This window comes from Lissotriton vulgaris, chromosome 1_2 (assembly GCF_964263255.1).
Source record: "Lissotriton vulgaris chromosome 1_2, aLisVul1.2, whole genome shotgun sequence".
Classification (NCBI taxonomy): domain Eukaryota; kingdom Metazoa; phylum Chordata; class Amphibia; order Caudata; family Salamandridae; genus Lissotriton; species Lissotriton vulgaris.
The window spans coordinates 70,839,512-70,862,376 of NC_141686.1; the positions used below are offsets into that span (position 1 = coordinate 70,839,512).

Here is a 22,865-nt window from a genome sequence, read left to right on the forward strand (position 1 = left end):
AGACTCTCTGGGGATGGTATCATCAAGTAATAAACTGAAGTTAATGCAGAACCGAGACATGCAAGTCTCATTGAATCAAACATAAGCTCTTAACATTAGTTCTGAATTGCACTGGCAACTAGTGCAGCTTCACAAGCTAGTGAGTGATGTGATCCATACCCTAGCCTCAGTGTAAAGATTGAGTTTTGTGTCTAACCTTGGACTGTGCTAAAATGGGGCTGAGCTGTGAAGTAGTGTGGCTCACTGGTTAGAGGCGGCAGACCCGAGAGCAGAGGACGGCCCGGGACCAGAGTTCGATTCCCGGCGCGGCAGGTTTCTGGACCAGGGTCAGCGGACTCGATAATTCTCTCGCCTCGGTGCCCACTCTGATCAGCGATCACACTCGGCAACTCTGGGCATTAGCTTGCCTCATCTTCACTAATGGCCCCACCAGACCGCCGGGGATGCCTGGTCTCACCCTGGAGATACCCATTAAGGGACCATCTCTCAGGGAAGCCAGGAAGGGTTTCGCAGCGGTCGAAGCGCCTTGGGACCCTACGGGTAAGTAGTGCGCTATATAAATGCCTATACATTTACATTTACAGCTCCCTTGGGGAAGAAAAGTAAAATCCAACCGCCCGGCAATCATGGAGGACAAACAACGCTGTTTTTGAGCTTGCTTTTAATAATGTATGTATGCCTTAAATGGTATTGCTGGATGAAGAGCGCTTTTAGTGCTTGAATGGTGGTTTACCATGGGTGATGCTTTTTTTAATATTCGGGCACTCATACCTTATTTAAGTATGGGTTTATGATAGAAACCTTCCAAAAAGAGTCAATAATCATGTCCATTAGAATCAGGGCCAGCCCTTGCAAAACCAATTTGCTATCTGGGCAAGTCTCCAAAGTGGACTCAACCGTGTTAAGTTTATAAATTGTTGCATTCACAATGCTCTTTGCGATGAGAAAATTGCTTGCAAATTTCTGGATTCTGACTGAAATTTATTGAAAGGACTGGAGACAAATGAATGTCTCATTTCATCAGTTTTGCCCAGGAAAAGTTCCTATGCCTAATCACAGCAAAATTTATATGGAGAAGCCAGTGTTACTGTCTGAGATTGCCTCCCAACACCCCACCGTAGATGGGTTTGCCATATATAAAAAGAAATAAAAATATGTTGAAAGCCACATGTTCAAACAATCTGTACTTCTCAGTGATTGTCATTTTGAAAGGTGACGAATCCAGCTATAAAAGTGCAGCTCTACCACCTCCTTTATATTTGCATCTTACTTAACTGTAATACAAATGAAATGACATGATTAGGTTCTTATCTATCTGTTTTTATTAGGGGTTATCCATTATATATATTATTGCTCATATTTATTCTTTTTATTCATTATGTATTGTTTAAGATGTTTTTTGTAGTACCTTAATTATTTATACTTTCTCTCTTAAATTAATTTAAAAAAATGAAAAAAAAATATTAAATTGCAAACGAGCATTTCAACAATAATTTCCTGGTAATGTGCCGTAGCTGCACCTTTACAACAGTGACATTATTCTGTGTTTATTAGGACAGAATGTTCCACCTGTAGCTCTATATGTCCAAACTTGCATTGATCTAGAATGTTCAGACTACTTCTCAGAGTCAAGAGTCACTGCTTGTTTCTCACTCAACTGTGGGGAACATCTGAAGCTGGGAGCCTACAAAGCATACACGTAGGGGTTCAGCTTAAACCTGCAGAGCAAGTGTGGAAGTAAAGCAGCTGACCTCTACTAAAATCACAGCCCTACTAGTGGGCAATTTCAGAGACAGATCAGGTCTATCAGGGACCCAAAAACATCAAGTTATCCTTCACATACATCTGCTTTCTTACCAGCAAGGCCATGGAACTCACTGGTGGGTTACTTTAGCAGGACATTTTGGTGGAGTGTCAAGCCAAAGTCTGGAACAAGACCTGAAAATACCTAAACAGCTTGTGAGCAGGAGCTCTACACATAAATGTCTTTTTACTGAACCTGCCACTGACAATGGTGTTACAAACAAGTCACTCCCCTGCACCACTGGTGCTAATATTATGTTAAGCCCTATGGTGGGAAGTACCAGATTTGTCGCCAACTGAGGCAATAGGAACAGATTCCCCCCCCCCAAGTAAGTACATAAAACAATCTTAATGGATTTAAGAAATCTTTTTTCCCCTAATACATAAAACAATGTCTAAGGGCTAAAAATATTTCCAGAGCCCCACAAAAGTAATTTACACAAAAGAAATCTGGCACAAGAGGAGGAAGGCAGCAAGGTTTGCATGGAATGTAATGGACAATCATTTGGATGGGTCTTTTTTCCCGCTTTTCATAAGTCACATTTTTGGAACGTGAACAGTAACCCCAACAACACAGATTGATTCAAGACCATCTATGTATTGCACTTATCATCCCTTCACAACATGGGTGTTATAGTTGGAAGACACAAATAAAGTGAACACCCAACCTTTGGTGAAAGAAGCTGCCACTTCTCTTGTTAATAAGGCAGTGTCTTTAATTGGGGGATGCAGATTATACAGTTCAACGACACTTCATTTCAGGGATCTCCTCATTCGCAGCCCTTTTCAGGACTTTTAGAGAAAGTTGTCTGTCCCTGTGTGATACTCTCATGTTAAAGAACAGCTGATAAGACATTCTTCAAGGGGCCATCTGGGAATGATGTAACAAACAAACTCAAAACCCAAGCTGATGGCATAAAACAAAGCAACATTATAGAATGCCCACTGTTTGTGATTGTTAGTGATGCAGGGCTGGGCTAAGAGAGCTGCTTTTTCTCTACACTGGGTGGCCCCTTTTAAATATACTATTTTGGAACAAAGTTACAAAGTTTTCATTTTACTCAAAATCTTGATCTACATGCCTTTAGAGTCCTAAGGGCGGGCACAATACATGTCCCCAAAGCAATAATAGCAATTTGATGCCACACCCTTGAATGTGACTTTGAAGCTACACCCTTGAATGTTGAGAAATGATGCCTAAGATTAACCACATATTTTAAGTTGTTGAACACTTTTTGTTATTATGTCAGTCATAAAGACAACTACTTACAGCAGTGAAGGAGTTGAAGAGGTAATACAGTGCCCACGCGATGATGACAATGTAGTAGATATTCAGCCAGAATGAGAGGACCACGGCAGCCAAGCCCACCCCTGAGAAAAAGGAAGCAGACAGCGTATTCAACTTTGGAACACGTGATTTCACAGGGGGAAGGAACTAAGAAAGGACATGATACATAAAAAAAGTAAGTGCTAGAAAAAGGATTTCTAAATGTAATTTAAAATCATGAAAATTAACCCAATCATGAACTGGCATATGTAATCAATGTGTGAAATACGCAAACATAGATCTAGGAAATCAGTTACTTATAACTCTAAGTTCCACCTGTCTGGGTAGAAAACGACAATAAAACCCCAAAAGGTGTAACCTTAGAACAAATGTAGATGAAATTGGAATGCTCCATAATTCATGTCTATTTTGATAAATTGTTCCATAGTGTGATACTTGATGTTATTGTGTAATTACCTTTGGCTGGTGCTGTCCTGAAGGTTATCAAGGCAAAACGTATTCCAGCCCTGACTTATGTGCACAAAATCTTTCCTTCAAGGATATCCTCGAGCTCAAATTGTTTACAGTGTACTGCATTTAGAAGAAAATCTACCTGGTTTGTATTCACAAATGTACAGATTCACAGAATTGACGGCATTTGTGACCGTAAGAAATCATTTTGGTATGTATGAAACCCTAAACTGCAATTCGGTAACACATTACTGAATTGCAATTTCTGTTTGTGACCCAATAGCAATTCGATATTTAGAAGGCGAGTTCCTTCCAAAAAACCAATCAGAATGGAATTTATTAATGTTTTGCGACCGAGTTACAGAAGCTAAACAATAATACTTTACCGACTACAAGCATATAGTGTAACCCATTCCCACTGGACCTCTGTGTCTTCTTACACAAACAAAAAATAAAGAAAGAAAGACACTTTTCTTTTTAAACACAGTCCCGTTTCCTTAAGGGAAATGGGCTGCATTTAAAAAAAAAATCCTTTATTAAAAATGAATCACAGACATGGTGGTCTGCTGACCCAACCAAGCCACAGTCGCTATAATGGCGGCGATTCCCAGTAAATCACAAATTGTGAGCCAATCATCATCAGTTAGGTCGATTTCCGACCCAGTAAGAATCGCTGATTTAAAATGAAAACTTTCATACATTTATACTCTGAGCTATGGCCTGTTGAATACGCGTTCTTTGCAGAGCCATAAGTTGGAGGTTTTTACACTTCTGGAAGACGGGGAGCTAGATGCCCTTGCGCTCACTGAAACATGGCTGGAGGATTGCTCGGCGCCGGATCTAGTGGCGGCCCTTCCAGATAACTATCTAGCACTCCACTTCAACAGGGAGGGAGCCAAGAGAGGAGGGGGAGTAGCCCTTCTCTATCAGGCGCGTTTCCGCGCCGAAAAGTTTCTCTCCGAAACCTTAGGGGGAACTGAGGTTATGGGGGTTAAGCTCAGGCGGGGAGCGGTATGTGTGGTGTTTTTGGTGGTATATCGGCCACCTTGGGCATCGCCAGACTTCCCGGCTCTCTTCACGAGACTGGTCCAGGACTTACGCACGAGATATGATAAAATGGTTGTTGTCGGGGACTTTAACTACCACTGGGAAAAATACCCTAAAGAGGGAGAAGCACTACAGATCGAGGAGGCTATCTCCTCCTTAGGTCTTACCCAACAGGTGAAGGGACCGACACATGAGAAAGGTCATGTGCTTGACTTAGTCTGGACTACCATGCCAGCCCAGGGTGCTACGGAAATCCTGCCTTGTGCATGGTCTGACCACTTTTTAATAAAGGGCAGACTCCTACTGAAGGGTCACTTGTCCAAGCCTGGGGATGGCTGGAAAATGGCCCGAAGTGGAGAAACCTCGACGGGGAGAAATTGGTCCATCTTTTGGAACACTCCCCTTCATCAAAGGAGCAGGATGCCAACATTGATGCCCTTTGTGGTCACCTTCAGCATAAACTGAGGAGCGCCATTGATGTGGTGGCACCCCTCCGCAGGGTGAAGAAGGTGGCGAGAGGAGCTGGGGCCCTTTGGTATAATGATTCCTTAAGGGAGATGAAACGTGGGGTGAGGAAGAAAGAACGGGCATGGCGCAAAAAGTATGACGCCATTGCCAAGAAAGAATACACCTTATCCTTAGCCAATTATAAACTAGCCATACAAGCTAGGAAGGCTGTGTTCTTCGGGGAAAGAATAACTGCAGCAAGTAATCCGCACAAGGAAATCTTTCGGGTCCTGGCGGAGCTCAGGATAAACAAAGAGCAAAGTACTGAGTTCACCCAGGAGGACTGCCAGAGGTTCCAGGATTTCTTCGTAAAGAAGATCTCCGATATTCTGGGCGAAATTGCCGCAACCACACCCCTCGAATGTCCATGTCCACCGGACCTTACTGCCCCACTAGATATCCCACCATTAGTTGAGTTTTCTCCAATCTCTAAACAAGAGCTATCCAAAATCATGGACCGAGTCAAATCGGGTTCCTTGGTGGATCCATGCCCTCCTGATGTATTCAAGCTGGCAGCACCAGGAATAGAGGAAGAGGTTATGCATTTATTGAATACCTCCCTTCATACAGGACAGGTCCCTCTAGCTTTTAAAGAGGCCCGCCTGATTCCTTTATTGAAGAAACCTGGATCGGACACTAAGTGTCTGAAAAACTTCCGGCCCATCTCCCAGTTGCCTTTCCTGGCTAAGGTGATCGAGCAGCATGTGTTAGCATTACTCTCGGGTCATCTAGAGAGTAACAACCTGCTGGAGACCAATCAGGCAGGGTTCCGTGCTAATCACAGCACGGAACTAGTTATGCTTTCTATCCTAGATGAACTGAGAACTCGGGCTGATGTAAAAACTCCGAGCGCCCTGATACTACTGGATCTCTCCGCGGCTTTCGATACCGTGTGTCATAAACAGCTTTTGTCGCGGTTGAGAGCCTTTGGTATCAGGGGTACAGCACATGCATGGCTTACATCATTCTTGCAGGGCAGGACGCAAAGAGTACAGCTGGGAGATTTACTTTCCACCTCTGCTCCGATCACCTGCGGGGTTCCACAGGGATCTGCCTTGTCACCCCTACTTTTTAATATTTACCTGCAGCCATTAATCGCCCTCCTGAATAGGATGGACTGCCTAGTGTACAACTACGCCGATGATACCCAGATAATCATTCGGCTGGATGATGGCCCGGGAGCGTCCACCAGGTTGCAGGACATACTCAAAGCCACGGTCAATTGGATGTCCGATAACTCCTTAAAAGTCAATCCGGATAAGACGGAAGTGTTGCCCATCTCCATCTCGGGCAACCCTTGGAGTGAGAAATTTTGGCCTATGGAGCTGGGTGTGCCACCGAAACCGGCATCCGCAGTCAAAAGTCTAGGCCTATATGTGGATGACAAACTATCCATGAAAAAACAAGTCATCACGGTAGTGGGTACTTGTATAGGCTTGTTACGACAACTAAGGAAGATTTCTGCCTTACTTTCATTCTCTACCTTGAGGCACGTGGTCTCAGCCACAATTTTGGCTAGGCTGGACTACGGGAACTCCCTATACATAGGTCTACCACAGCGGCTGCTGGATAAACTAGGGAGTTATGAATGATGCAGCCAGGCTGATCTATAAAAAACCCAGGACTGCCCACTCTTCCCCCCTGATGCAGGAGCTACATTGGCTCCCGATTCGTCAGAGGGTTGTCTTTAAAGGGCTGTGCATCGTACATAAGGCGCTGTAAGGTAAAGCACCAGGATATTTGAAATCCCGCCTATTCCCCTATATTCCGGGCAGGACTTTGCGCTCGTCGGACGCTACCTTACTGTCTCAATCCCGTTTTAAACTGACCACGGTGGGGGGTCGTGCTTTTTCCAACACACTCCCAGCCTTGTGGAACAAATTGGCGCCTGAACTTAGGAAGGAAAGCAATTTATTATCCTTCAGGAGAAAACTAAAAACTGTACTTTTTAAGCAAGCATGGAGCAGACCCTAGGCGCACAATGGGGGATCAAGTGAATGCTATACCTCACTATGTAAATCTGGACAAATAGCGCTTAGAGACCCCGGTGGTTATAACGCGCTATATAAGTTAAATAAATAAATAAATAAAATAAATAAAATAGCAATTACCAAATAACGATTCAGAATAAATCGCTATTTGGAAATTGCTACTTTAAAGGTACATACATCTGGCCCTTGGAGTGGTAAGCAAGGCTTTGACTTGCAAGGTGGCTTTTCTTAAGTATTGCCAAAAAATTTTTAAAAATCCAACACGGCTCTGTAAATCTGTCTAGGTTTATCTGTCTTAGTTTATGTAATCCAATATATGCTATATTGGATTACATAAACTAAGTCAATGAGAATCCATGGGAAGATTGGCGTCAATCATCAATTAACACCTTGGGGACTTAAGATGTTTAGGAAGAAAATCACAAATTTTCTGCATTGTCATAGCTCAACAGGTGGACATATTTTGTGAGTAGAGAAAGCATACATTTACATTATGGATTCATATAATCAAATGAAAGGTTACTTAACACAATCAGTCACTCATACAACCAGCGAGAATTATAAGCATGCGCTTTCAGCGGTTGCCAATTTATGAGTGAGTGAAACAGTTTCAGCCAATGTAAACATGAGTCTCTACAACATATTTTATGTTGCTGTCCACCACAACGTTTGAAAAAAGAGAGTTATTACAGAGTCGCTTCATCACTCAAGGAATTAAGGGCAAGATGTACAAGGCCATTTTCAGGTCGCAAACGGCCCGATTCGCAGAATTGGGGTGTTTGCCCCAGAAAATGCTTTTTCAAATGCAAAACATGCAAAATGCGATTCGGTACCTTGTTTCCGAATCGCATTTTGCATTTGAGATTCGATATTTGAAAGGAGCGTCCTTTCTAAATACCGATTTGAAATGGTATGTTTTACTGTTTTTCCGACTGAATTAAAGTGAAAATACAGGAATACTTTATCACCAGTTTAAAACTGGTGGTAACCCACTCCCAAAGGGGAAGGTGAAGCCCCTTCCCATTTGAGAATGTAAAAAATTTGAACTTCAAGGTTTGAACATAACCCATTTTCCTTTAAGGAACATGAGCTACGTTTAAAAAAAAGATTTACTTTATGAAAAAGCAATCACAGACATGGTGGTCTGCTGACCTCTGCAGGCCACCATCCCTGTGATTGCTGGGATAATTAATGGGTTATAAACTGTGACCCACCTCATTTATATTTATAAGAGAGGTCGATATGCGACCCAGAAGGAATTCCTAAATGAAACTCAATGAGTTTCATACATTAGGAATACCGATTTCTTATTGCGCTTTGGAGTGAATCGCAAGTACCATATCGGTATACTTAATGTGTGTACATTTGGCCCTAAGACCTGCACTAGAGCTGGCTTTTAGAAATGTATTAGTGGTAAGTTGTGGCTAAATATTTTCATGAAGATTTAAAAATGTTATTTCGAGCTTTACTTTTTTTTTTTAAATTTTTTATTTGACAAGCAAGTCCAAATATGCAATCAGTTTTCATAAACATACAAGTAAAAAATCAAAAAAATTATTTTTGCCGTTCATTACAGGGACAGATCATTTTGCAGCATATACATCAAAAATGAAAGACAAGCCATTCTCCAAAATATCCTAAAGAAAGCCAAATAAATCTATAATATAATATAAAACAAGAAATACAGCTTAGATCCTTTAAAGTTTAAACAAAATTGACCCAGATCTTTTCGAACTTGGCTACAGCTTTTAGGCTTCTACCCTTTGCAAGAGCCTTTTCAATAGTATATATTTCATGTAACAAATTCCACCACTCGATCGTATGAGGGGGATTCTGCGATATCCAAGCTCTGGCTACAACCAATCTCGCACAGGACAAAGCTATGTTTAGCCAACTCCTATTGTTAATGCCCATTGGGTGTAAAGATAATAGTACCATAGGTGCAGTAATTGGAATATTGATCAGTTGTTTTTGAAGTAATACATTTTCAATTTCTTGCCAAAATTTAGTAAGCATGGGACATGAATAGATCAAATGTGTGAGATCTGCTCCCACCAGATCACATTTAGGGCATTTTGTGCGATCACTGCTTAAAATATTTTGTGCCCATTTAGATATTTTTAATGGAGTATGGTATTTGGCTAACCGTCCTATATAGTTGTAGCTTCAAGCTAGAGGAATTTACTACAATATTAATATTAACAAAAGCATTTGAAATATTCTGTGAGGTCACATTAATTCCTAAATCAGCAGTCCATTTTAGTGACAATCTTGGGCAGTCATCCGCTTTGTATTGACTAAGACAGCTATAACCCGCGCTAATTAGAGACTTCTTTTTCGTACTATATAAACAGCTCCAGATGTCCGAACTGTTTATTTTTTTCAATTTCATTTTCCATATCAAATAGTCCTTAATTTGCATATATTTGTATGTCATAACTTCGGGCAGGTTATACAAAATTTGTAAAGTTGAAAACTGTAAGAAACCCTCTGAACCATACAGATCTCCTAGCGTCTTAATACCATAGTTAGCCCAGTCCCTCCCGGTCTTATCACTAAAAATGTCGGGAAGCCCAGGATTGTCCCAAAGTGGTAGTTCGGTATGAAAAAAAGAAGTGTCACAGTAGGTCAAAATCAGGTGACAAATACGTACCGCATCTCTTGCAGTCTTGAATTTTACCCGCTTAAAATAGTTAGGATCTTGCACTCTTGCTAAGAATTGATTTGAATGGGTGCCAAGCATAAACTGATAAAGAAAGAAATGTTGATTTTTATCTAACAAACTCCTCAGCCGGCCTAAAAATGATGCAAAAAAGTAAGCTTTAAAGTCCGGGAAGTCCAAACCCCCTCTTTCAGGTGGTAATTTTAGTATGGCCATAGACCTTCTAGCCTTTTTATAGCTCCAAATAAAACTGCTACAAATTCCTTCTAATTTTCTAAAAAATAAATTGTTAACTCGTAATGGAATAGAACGAAAAAGGTATAAAAATTTGGGCAAAATATTCATTTTAATCAGATTAATTCGACCCAGTAAATTAAGTAGAGTCTTATGCCATTTTTTGAGCAATATAGTGACTTCCTTTAGTAAGGGGTCATAGTTTAACCTATTTATTTCATTGATCTTAGAAGAAATTTTAACCCCCAAATACACTGCCGATTTACAGAGTCCTGGTACTGCATAGTTAACTTGATAATTCATAATAATTTGTGTTTTATTAAGGTTTAATTTATATCCGGAAATAGCTCCAAAGTTTTTAGCTTCTTCTGTAATTCCAATTAATGCATTTGCCACATCTGTAGTATGGATAGCCAAATTGTGCGCATATGCAGTTATTTTAAGAATTTTGTGTTCATGTTGTATCAGTATTATCTTATCTTGGGTTTGCAAGGCATTGATGAAAGGCTCTATAGAGAGGGCAAAAAGCAGGGGTGAAAGCGGACACCCCTGCCTAGTCCCCCTTAAGATCGCAAATGTTGGTGAAAGTGATCCGGCATAACTTATTTTAGCATTGGGATCTCTATATAAAGCCTGTATGCTTCTAAGAGACCTTTCTTTAATACCGAACTGTTTCAGAACCTTCCACAAGTAATCCCACCCCACTCGGTCAAACGCTTTTTCTGCGTCTAGACGTATCATACCGAGTGGGGTGAGATTAGTTGATGCCACATCAAATGCCGTAATAGCCATATTAACATGGGTTGTAGTATCCCTCCCTACTACAATACCATGTTGTTGGTCATTTACTAAATATGGCATAAGAGGTGCCAATCGTATTGATAGCAACTTTGAGTAAGCCTTAGCATCAGTATTTATTAAAGATATTGGCCTGTACGACCCGCATTCTGTAGGTGTTTTTTTTTATTTTTTTTAAACATGATTTTAGCAGTTTTCCAGGATTCCGGAGCCTTGCCTGTAACATTAATAGAATTGGCTACTAAACAAAAGAGGGGTAAGATTTCGTCTGCACAGATTTTATAAAGTTCAATTGGAAGTGTATCTTCTCCCGCTGCCTTGTTAGATGGAAGAGAAAACACTGCTAAGCGTAGTTCTTCTAGAGTGTAGTTCTCTTCCAACTTATCCAGATTTTCCTGATCTACATATTGTTTTACCGGAAGTTTATCATTTATATAAGATTGAATCTGATCTTATGCATTCCCACTCTCTGGAGTGTATAATGTTTCGTAATAGGAAGCAAATTGTTCCATAATTTGCATGGGCTGCGAATATTAAATATCATTAGGGCCTTTTATAAATTTAATTAACGTTGATGCTCGATCGTCAGAAACTTTGTAAGCCAAAAGCTTCCCTACTCTATCTCCACATTCGTATTGAGAGAGTTTATATTTAAGTAACTTACAGCTATTTTTTTCCCTAAGTGAACTTTTAATGGTTGAACGCAAAGTTTCGAGCTTTACTTAGCAAATAAATTAAAACACTCAGGTAAATGATTACACACTATTAACTAGGGCAACTTGATATGGTTGATTGCTGTTAGCTTCCACGTCAAAACTAATGATGCATTTGTGACAAGTTGTGCAGGTATTTTTTTCTCATCCAGTTAAAAGAATTACCAAAACGTATGGAGACACCTTTAGTATCCTAAGCAACTCACCTACATGAGCAACATTTTGTGATGAATGTGCATATTTATATGCATTTAATTCTTTAATCGATTTTAAATACACGTTTTAGTGTTCGGATGGGCTTAACTAATCATGGATTTTAGATTTTGTTAATGGCCTAGGTTTTTGGATTGACTAAACAATACAATATTGCAAAACTCTGTTTTGTTGTTTTTCTTTTTTACATATTTTAATTACAATGTTTTTCTTACGTTGGATTTTGAGGGACATGGCGAAGTCACACTAATGTTTTAAAAAGTTACAAAAATTAAGATAATGTTTTCTAGTAGAATAATAATAATGATAATAATAATAAAGTATAATAATAATCTTTAATTGTAGTACATATTCTGCAGTTTTCACCTTTTTTGAAAGCTATTAATACTCAATACTATTACTAATGGTAACTGTACTACGTTTATCAATTTTGGCAGAATGAAAGGTTGAGACGATTGTGTTGGACTGCAACTAATGAACCAGCCTTGAATAGAATGAAGTTGGACTGGTTTTTATTTTTGTGTAAATAACGGAAAATCCTAAATAACTACTTTATGATTATTAGGGTGAAATATATCTTTTGAAAAAGGGATTTTTACCCATTGTCTAACATGACATACATAAACAGGGAAACTCACTTTGTGAATTCCATAGCCTTACAATGGAACTCAGCCAACTCCTCCATGACTTGCAATATCTTCAGAATGTACAAGAGAGTACGTTATCTCATATATAATATATAATGAGATCATGAGCAGTCCATGCAGGGCGAAAGTTGTTGACATCATAGCAGGAGCATATGTTATGATTTGTGTGATATTTTAAGTTTATTTTTTAGTTTTTTTTTTAAACATACGTTACTGTCTTCTGAGCATAATATACCATTAAACTTTTTACTGTGTATTTTATTTTAATTGTGTATTGCATGTGGATGCATACACAACCAAGCACCACAAGTCCTGTTGTGCTCGGTCTTTGACTGTTAGTATCTGGGGTTCGCAGCAGTGCCTGGCCGACAGAGGAATACCATAAGGTGATACACATTTTTTTAAACAGAACATTATGTATCAAATTGCATAACAATTGGAGAAAAATACAGTACTGTACAATAGAAACAGTCCAAAATATACCTATCATTGAGCAGCTTCACACAAAATGGCACCTGGTAAATAGGTGGAAGCGCCATTAAAAAAACACCTGCTGTTAAACGGTGTATTTTGGTTCTTCAGAGCCTAGTAAATGACAGTCAACGTTTAGGACACAGACAATGGGGAGGGAAACCTGCAATCTACTGAAAAAATGATATATACCCTAACAGAAAATCTAAATTGGCAGGAAGACTTTTGTTATGTGGCATGACAGCTTTATGCCAAACTTGTGCCCACTATAAACCTCAAAACAGAAGCAGACATCTTCAAACAAAGCAACAGTCAAGAGCGACTATCTTTGGAGTTTGTGGTCTAGATCAAAGCTGTTGTTTTCTTCTCTACACTGGATGGCCCATTTAAAAGATGATTTAGGAAACAGACCATCTTGCTTTCAAACTTAACAGAATTTAAACAAAAGGAAGAAGGAAGGTCAGAACTTTGTGGATTTCCAATACCTTTGAACATGGGAGCAAGTTTCCACACCCCTAGTCCCCCTACGGAGGTGTACTGGCCAAGAGCGATCTCCAGCAGGAAAAGAGGGATCCCAGCAAAGACCAGAGTCAAAAAATATGGGATTAGGAAAGCACCTGATGAAGAAAAAACACAAAACAAGTCATTTCAGGTCAAAACCAAATTTAACACTCTTACCACTGGTTACAAGTTTGGATAGGGCTGTGAGAACATGCTTGTACAAGACGTGTCGTGCTACAGTGCAAGCGATTATTTTCATGCATTTTCCTCACTATAAGAGACAGATGTACATTACTTTGTGAGGTTGCAAACTGCCGGAATTGCAGAATCGGGTCATTTGTGACCATAAAAAAACGTTTTTTGAAATGCCCAAATATCAAATTGTGATTCAGTAACACGTTACCAAATTACAAATTGTGTTTGAATCCAAATACCTACTTGGTATTTAGAAGGGGCATCCCTCCCAAATACTGTATTGGAATGGTATCTATTAATGTTTTTCCACCGAATTTCGGTCGCAGGACAGGACTACTTGACCACCAAATGAAAATTGGTGGTAACCCATTCACAAGTGGGAAGGGTCCCCCATTTGACTCCTGACACTTAGAGAAATGTAAACAAAATATTTTGTAAGAGTAGGTAGCGGCCTCATGGACCACAGACTACTCTTAAAAACTGAAACTTAGATGTTTCATTTTATTTTTTGAAACGCTTCCCATTTTCCTTTAAGGTAAACAAGCAGCATTTGAAAAAAAAAATGCTTTATTAAAAACCAATCACAGACATTGTGGTCGGCTCACCCCAGCAGGCCACCAACCATGTGATGATTTAGAAAAGGGGGTGGTGATGAACAGAGTGTCTGAGTTAAGCAGACCACTCTTACCCAGTCCAAAGATCAGGGCTTGATCCATCACCGTTATTTATCTCACTGCCCCATCCCAGCTCAGAACCTGGCTATATGCAAATCAGTCTGTCCCTGGCCCAGTGCATCATGGGAACAGGGCAGACTAAACTACCAAGCCAATTCTTCACCAGAAAGGAGACAAGCTACCGGGGACCGGTTTCTGGCATTTCAGCCTTCTTCGGCCCGGCTTGCTTGAATCCTGATGGAGCAGTGAGAAAGGGACTCATGTCTGAGTATACCCTGCCACACCTATAGTGGCCAAAAACGATTTAGAAAAGGGGGTGGTGATGAACAGAGTGTCTGAGTTAAACAGACCACTCTTACCCAGTCCAAAGATCAGGGCTTGATCCATCACCGTTATTTATCTCACTGCCCCATCCCAGCTCAGAACCTGGCTATATGCAAATCAGTCTGTCCCTGGCCCAGTGCATCATGGGAACAGGGCAGACTAAACTACCAAGCCAATTCTTCACCAGAAAGGAGACAAGCTACCGGGGACCGGTTTCTGGCATTTCAGCCTTCTTCGGCCCGGCTTGCTTGAATCCTGATGGAGCAGTGAGAAAGGGACTCATGTCTGAGTATACCCTGCCACACCTATAGTGGCCAAAAACGATTTAGAAAAGGGGGTGGTGATGAACAGAGTGTCTGAGTTAAGCAGACCACTCTTACCCAGTCCAAAGATCAGGGCTTGATCCATCACCGTTATTTATCTCACTGCCCCATCCCAGCTCAGAACCTGGCTATATGCAAATCAGTCTGTCCCTGGCCCAGTGCATCATGGGAACAGGGCAGACTAAACTACCAAGCCAATTCTTCACCAGAAAGGAGACAAGCTACCGGGGACCGGTTTCTGGCATTTCAGCCTTCTTCGGCCCGGCTTGCTTGAATCCTGATGGAGCAGTGAGAAAGGGACTCATGTCTGAGTATACCCTGCCACACCTATAGTGGCCAAAAACGATTTAGAAAAGGGGGTGGTGATGAACAGAGTGTCTGAGTTAAGCAGACCACTCTTACCCAGTCCAAAGATCAGGGCTTGATCCATCACCGTTATTTATCTCACTGCCCCATCCCAGCTCAGAACCTGGCTATATGCAAATCAGTCTGTCCCTGGCCCAGTGCATCATGGGAACAGGGCAGACTAAACTACCAAGCCAATTCTTCACCAGAAAGGAGACAAGCTACCGGGGACCGGTTTCTGGCATTTCAGCCTTCTTCGGCCCGGCTTGCTTGAATCCTGATGGAGCAGTGAGAAAGGGACTCATGTCTGAGTATACCCTGCCACACCTATAGTGGCCAAAAACGATTTAGAAAAGGGGGTGGTGATGAACAGAGTGTCTGAGTTAAGCAGACCACTCTTACCCAGTCCAAAGATCAGGGCTTGATCCATCACCGTTATTTATCTCACTGCCCCATCCCAGCTCAGAACCTGGCTATATGCAAATCAGTCTGTCCCTGGCCCAGTGCATCATGGGAACAGGGCAGACTAAACTACCAAGCCAATTCTTCACCAGAAAGGAGACAAGCTACCGGGGACCGGTTTCTGGCATTTCAGCCTTCTTCGGCCCGGCTTGCTTGAATCCTGATGGAGCAGTGAGAAAGGGACTCATGTCTGAGTATACCCTGCCACACCTATAGTGGCCAAAAACGATTTAGAAAAGGGGGTGGTGATGAACAGAGTGTCTGAGTTAAGCAGACCACTCTTACCCAGTCCAAAGATCAGGGCTTGATCCATCACCGTTATTTATCTCACTGCCCCATCCCAGCTCAGAACCTGGCTATATGCAAATCAGTCTGTCCCTGGCCCAGTGCATCATGGGAACAGGGCAGACTAAACTACCAAGCCAATTCTTCACCAGAAAGGAGACAAGCTACCGGGGACCGGTTTCTGGCATTTCAGCCTTCTTCGGCCCGGCTTGCTTGAATCCTGATGGAGCAGTGAGAAAGGGACTCATGTCTGAGTATACCCTGCCACACCTATAGTGGCCAAAAACGATTTAGAAAAGGGGGTGGTGATGAACAGAGTGTCTGAGTTAAGCAGACCACTCTTACCCAGTCCAAAGATCAGGGCTTGATCCATCACCGTTATTTATTTCACTGCCCCATCCCAGCTCAGAACCTGGCTATATGCAAATCAGTCTGTCCCTGGCCCAGTGCATCATGGGAACAGGGCAGACTAAACTACCAAGCCAATTCTTCACCAGAAAGGAGACAAGCTACCGGGGACCGGTTTCTGGCATTTCAGCCTTCTTCGGCCCGGCTTGCTTGAATCCTGATGGAGCAGTGAGAAAGGGACTCATGTCTGAGTATACCCTGCCACACCTATAGTGGCCAAAAACGATTTAGAAAAGGGGGTGGTGATGAACAGAGTGTCTGAGTTAAGCAGACCACTCTTACCCAGTCCAAAGATCAGGGCTTGATCCATCACCGTTATTTATCTCACTGCCCCATCCCAGCTCAGAACCTGGCTATATGCAAATCAGTCTGTCCCTGGCCCAGTGCATCATGGGAACAGGGCAGACTAAACTACCAAGCCAATTCTTCACCAGAAAGGAGACAAGCTACCGGGGACCGGTTTCTGGCATTTCAGCCTTCTTCGGCCCGGCTTGCTTGAATCCTGATGGAGCAGTGAGAAAGGGACTCATGTCTGAGTATACCCTGCCACACCTATAGTGGCCAAAAACGATTTAGAAAAGGGGGTGGTGATGAACCATGTGATGGCAGCGATCCTAGTGGTTTGCAAATTGGGACCTACCTAATTAATATTATAATCAAGTAAGAGAGGGAGGAAAACTGAGGACTAGTACACTTCCCCTGGTACTTAAAGTAAATATCAATGAGAACCAGCTAATGAGTGGAAACTAGATGCACCTGTCTGGAAGAAAAATGTATTGTTTTTTATGAAGTCCCTCACCCACCAACCTAGTCGGTGGCATGCTTCATCATCAGGTCCCACCCAAGGAGCCAAGTGCACCTTGGGTGTGCTTCAACACCTGACTACAGAGGAGCAGGTTCTGTGCAGTGAAGTGAATGGGTGTAGATTAAAAACTGTCCAATGGGTCCCGAATAATTGTGGAAATTTAGATGCGGGCACTTGGCAGTATTAAAACAAAAGGACGGATATATATGGAGGTTGGGTTATGTCTCCAATATTCTATGAGGTCTACATGTTTCAGCCGGACTACTAAGTGTGCTGGCTTTTGTCAGGACCTATATGTGTGGTGAATTGGTGGTGGTCGAGTGTAGTTTGTTAGACCAGTATGTGTTGCACGCGCTAAGGTGTGTTTATTGAGAGAGGTGGTGTTCCTCAGGTTACTCAAGTCCTGTTGGGAAAAAAATAGACAGACAAAAAACAGATAGACATAAACATTTGAATAGTGATAGCTTCTCTTTATCACATATGATATTGTGACTGGATGAGCGTTGTGTACACTATGCAGGAAAAATGGGCAGAAGAGAAACGGATAGTGACACTCGTGAAAAAGTGGCTGTATATAAATGCTGTTACTTATGCACTACTGCGCCAAATGCAATGCAGCACATGCAATGAAATTCATTTTATTTATTTATTCGTATACTTATCTCCATTAGGTCATAATCAGGAGTTTACAACCACCCGCACCCTGCTCCTCCCCTGCCCTGCGTAACCGCCCGACAACACTCTCGCCAGGAGCCACTACTGCTCATTACACAGAGATAATTAACCATATGGGTATAAATTAACTTATAGGAAATGTTACATATGCCAGAGGACAGAAGGTTCAGGAGTCACATGACACCCATACTGGTAGGCAGTGCTTGGTCTGGAGAAGCATACATTCAGAATTGAAAATGGAACACCATAGTTGGGGGTTCTCTTTAAAAATAGGATTCGATTTCTACCCAAATTAACTCTTTTTGCAACATTAGTCTATGCTCTAATCTATACTTTGCAGTGTGCATGCAGTTCTTTGATGAGTTATTAATTCACTGTTCTATATTAGACTTTAATTTATAATCTGCATGTAACAAAGGGATGTCTCGTAGAAAAGCAGTAACCCACTGACCTATTTACATTATATGCACTTCACGATCTGTATGATACACGTTCCTTGCAGCAGGCATATTAATCCTCTGTTTCAAATGTTATGATCAGTCAAAACTTCAGCTAAACAAAAACATTGATCGCTCTCCAGGAAGAAGACTAATCACTGAGTTATCTTGACATTTTTATTGTTGCCTGAAAATCACTGGTGACAAGGAATGCAGCAGCAGGTGCTTTTAAAACCAAAAAACACTTGCATACGCATTGCGCCCCTTGAGGTCAGCACCTGGTGTAGTAGCACCGTTCGCACAGCCCTAGAGCCGGCCCTGTGACAGGAAGCTGTGTGGATAGGGAGGAGAGCGCCAGATGTGCTTGCTCTTTCTGTCAGACGCCATTGTGAGTAATAATAATAATAATAATAATAATCCACATTTGTAAAGCACGAACAATCACCCGTAAGGGTCTCTAGGCACTGAGGGGCGTCGGGAAGATTAAGCAATCTATTGCCCAGAGTCACATGGTGATGGGCTAATCTGCCACCGGCACCGGGGATCGAACCGTGATCCCCAGATTCCTGAGTCAGTCACCCGAGCGCGGCGCCACACCTCTTCCTTCAGGGGTCAGATGGTGTTAATGTAGCTGAAGGTTACACCTGTGGCCAGCAATTGTTGGGGTGCATTGTACCTGTGTCTCGAAAAGAAAAAATAACTGATGGTCTAATGTCTTTATGCTACGCCTACTTTAAGCGGATTAGTTCCTGTGGAAGGTTTAGTTATTGACATACTGTGTTTTCTGGCGTATAAAACGACTTTTTAACCCTTAAAAATCTTTCCAAAAGTTGGGGGTCATCTTATACGCCGGGGTCATTTTACAAGCAAGCAAATATAGCCCAAACCCTATATTTTAAAAGGAAAAGTAGGGGGTCGTCTTATACGCCCAGTCGTCTTATACACCAGAAAATACCGTATGTCCAGGGTAACACATGCTGTTTACTCTGCTCTGTGTGAATTCGAATCTGCTCTTAGTCATCCAGTGATAGAAATGGAGGTATGAAACATGCATTATGCGAGGAACAAATGATAGGAGACTCAAGGAAGAATGAACTAATACGTGACTTATAAACATGTTAATGGTATTAGAGACCCCATATTAAATGTGATTAGGGAAGTCTCTCCTTGTAAGATTATTAGTGTAATTTGAGTATCTATTTAGCAGGAGATCTTCAGATTATTCCTATGTATTATGGATGGAATTACTGAGCTATCATCATTCTTGGGGACTCCAGGAGAACCTTTATTTATATGGGAGGAATGGGCGTCAAGGCTTTGAGGCATATGTTGAAGTATTTAGAGACAATGTCTACAGGAAATTGGTGCTAATAAAACACTGACTAGATGCAGAAGAATGCCCCATTTTGGAACTTCTTCCTCTACTTCTTGAGAATGTAGAGCATGATACTAACATTGATGAATGTTTCATAGCACTAACACAAATGGCCTTCATTTTAGCAAAACAAGAAATAAGGTTGTGAGATGTTTAAGTTCATGAAAAGAGGACATCTTTCCAGAGAATCTATAGAGAACGTTCTGCCTACATTGAGCTGTTTTGCGGCTCATGCAACTACAACGGTTTGCTTGATGACATAGTAAAGAACCAGTTGTTACAAAATGTCAACAGCAGGAAAGTCCAGGAAACACTACTCAACACTGAGAATCTGTCAATCAAGAAAGCAATTGACATTGTGGCTAGAGCTGAGGCTACAGATAAAGGCATGATTGAAATGTCACCTGGGGTTCATGAGAAGGTTGAAGTTGTGCAGAACCGTAGTGTAAACACTACTTCAGATGACACTAAAGAGGGCTCAAATATGGATATTGTTGTTCACTGCAGTAAAATGTATGTAGTGTGCTGTAAATGTGGTTTAAAGGGGCATTTGGCCATTGGTGGTAATTGTCTTGCAATGGGCAATTATGCAGGAAATTTAGGATGAGGGGACATTTAGGCAGGGTGTGTAAAAGTGAATTTTGCAGCACCCGTGGCAGAGCTGAGAGCTCATAATTTTGAGAATGATCCAGATGGAGAGAATTTCATCCTTTAGGTGTATGAAATAAAAAACTGGAAGAGTAATCCTTTCTGTGAGATAAAGGTAGATGGTGAGAAGGTACGTGTGATGACTGACTCTGGTGCTTAGTACATGTTGATTTAAGAAGAGTATTTGATCAATTACCTAAGCACCAATTGAATCCTCCTGATGTGGGGTTAGTAACCTATGAAAAAAAACATAGATTTGGTAGGGTATATAGATGCAACCTTAGAGATTCAAGGAGCCAAGGTATTTTCAAAATTATATTTTGCCAGAGATGGGTTGTGTTTGTTGGGTTGGCCGCAGTAATTGAGTGATGACCTGGGCTTGCTCAAAGATTTTATGCATAACATCATTTTAAAAAGCTGTGCAGTCCCCAAAGTAAACAAAGAGAGAGAGACTCCTTGAAGAAGGAGTTGCATAGGTTGTGTAAAGATGACATCTTTGAGGAAACTGAGGCTTCCGAATGCGAGGCCCAGGTGGTGATAGCAGAGAGAGCCAGTGGGGAGATTTGTCATGTATGTGGATTTGTGCAATTTAAATTCTACGATCTGGGTGGACAAACATCCTTTGCTCAACATAGGTGACATGCTAGCAACAATAAAGGGGACAAAGGTCTTTTTGACCCGTCATCCAGATTCCTGGGCCCTAACATCCTTCATGTTGTCTGAAGTGGCAAATAGGTTCAAACACATATCGTTTCGGTTATGTTTAGCATCTGCCGTTTTCCAGAGGGTTATGCACCAACTTTTGAAGGGGGTGTCAAATGTGATGTATTTTTAAGACGACATATAGGTTTTTGGTGAAAATTAACCCATTCCCAACAATACACTAAGGACGGTTTTGAAGATTCTCAGCAAAAGTGGGTTAACCACAAAGAAAGAAAAATGTAAAATTGGTGTCAAGAGTGTGGATTATCTTGGGCATTGGTTGGTGAGAATGGAATTTCACCTTAAGATGAAGCAGATTTCAGCCATCGAGGATGCCTCATTCCCTGTCAACAAAGACCTGCTTTGATCTTTTTTTAGGGTTGGGTGAATTTTATTCTAATTTTATTCCTACGTTTGCTTACAAAAACAAATGTATGCATACATCGATGTTGAAGAATGAAAGATTTGTCTGGTGTGAGGAGTGTGAGAAGGAGTTTGGTGATTTGAAAAAAAAAATTTGCTACTGCTCCGCACTGATGCTTGTAATTCTAATCACAATGTAGAGATGGTAATGTGAGACGCATTGCTTATGTATCTCGACCATTGAGAGATGCAGAGAAGAAATATTCTACCATTAGAAAAGAGGCATTTATTCAAAAAAAAAAAAAAAGAGGCTTTAACGTTGCATATTTTAACAAATTTGTATGGGGTGCGAGATTTATTGTGCATACTGACTGTAGGACATAGGTAGATGTGCTTACAATGCAAGTGTATGGTCGAACTTCTGCAAGATGAGAAGGAGGACAATATTTCAGTTTGCAGTTTTTCCAGTACAACGCAAGGGGACATTTCCCAAAGGGAGTGGGTAAAACTATGCAGGGAGATGCGGTGCTGCAGGAAAATTAATAAATATCTAACAGAGGATTAGCCCAAGAAAGTTAAATTATCCAACCAATTAGAGGCTTTGCGGGATGAGAGCATGGAGCTGTCTTGTTCGGGAGAGCTCATGCTAAGGAAAAACGTGCTTAGAAGGCCTAGAAATTCAAATTCAGCCAACAAAGCCCACATTGGGATGAGGATCAACAAACGGCAAATAAGGGCAGAGTACTGCTTGCCCAGTGTATATCGCAAAGGTGATCAAAGTAAAAGGAATTGCATTTCCTGTACATGGAGTTATAAGTCACGGAAAACTTTTAGTTATCCTCCTATTGTAAAAAACAAGTTGGATGGCCTGTGAAAGAAAATTGTGCTAGACATTGCTGGTTCATATAGTGTCCTGGGATACAAGTCGAATGTATGCCTTGGTGGTGGTTAAACATTTTTCACGATGGCCAGACGGTACATTTGCCCATAAGGTGACCATGGATGTTGTCATTGATTTTCTGTGGCACAGTGAGGGAATTCGGAAAAGCATTGTAACCGATAAAAGTGTTACATTTGTGTTGCACACCATGCAGCGATTTTTGGAATCCATCAATGTGGAACACAATTGTTCATCTGTTTATTACCCCCAAGTTAAAAGGTTAGTCGAGAGGTGGAACAATGTTTTGAATGAAGGTATCCAGGTGGCATTTTGTAGTGGTATTTAACGAGGTAAACCTATAGGAGAACTGATGTGGACCAACACTATGGAGGAGCGAGAAACTATAACTAGGTAAAAACCCTCAGCCTTCCAAACGGTCTGAAGTCCTTACACTATAGAGGGTTAACCTATCTATTTTAATCCTGTTATGCTCCGCAAGATTGTTGATTGGCCCGTAGTATATCTCTATGCTGAGCTCAGATGTCTAGGACCATTGTACCCCTGTGGCATCTCACTGTTTTCAACTTTGCCAAAAGATCTGCTGACTAAACAAGATATTAGGATCAAGCAGGCTATTTT

At 41.4% G+C, this 22,865-nt stretch overlaps 1 protein-coding gene across 1 annotated transcript in view; it reads right to left on the reverse strand.

Moving 5' to 3' along the window:
• The window catches only part of LOC147733931 (sodium- and chloride-dependent GABA transporter 1-like), a 292,502-nt gene that overhangs the window by 252,682 nt on the left and 16,955 nt on the right, over positions 1–22,865 (reverse strand). Inside the window, exons 2-3 of the mRNA XM_086953601.1 lie at positions 13,310–13,441; positions 3,074–3,174 (exon numbers count right to left, since the gene is read on the reverse strand). Of these exons, the coding sequence (XP_086809727.1) occupies positions 3,074–3,174; positions 13,310–13,441 (233 nt within the window). The remainder of the gene's footprint in view (positions 1–3,073; positions 3,175–13,309; positions 13,442–22,865) is intronic.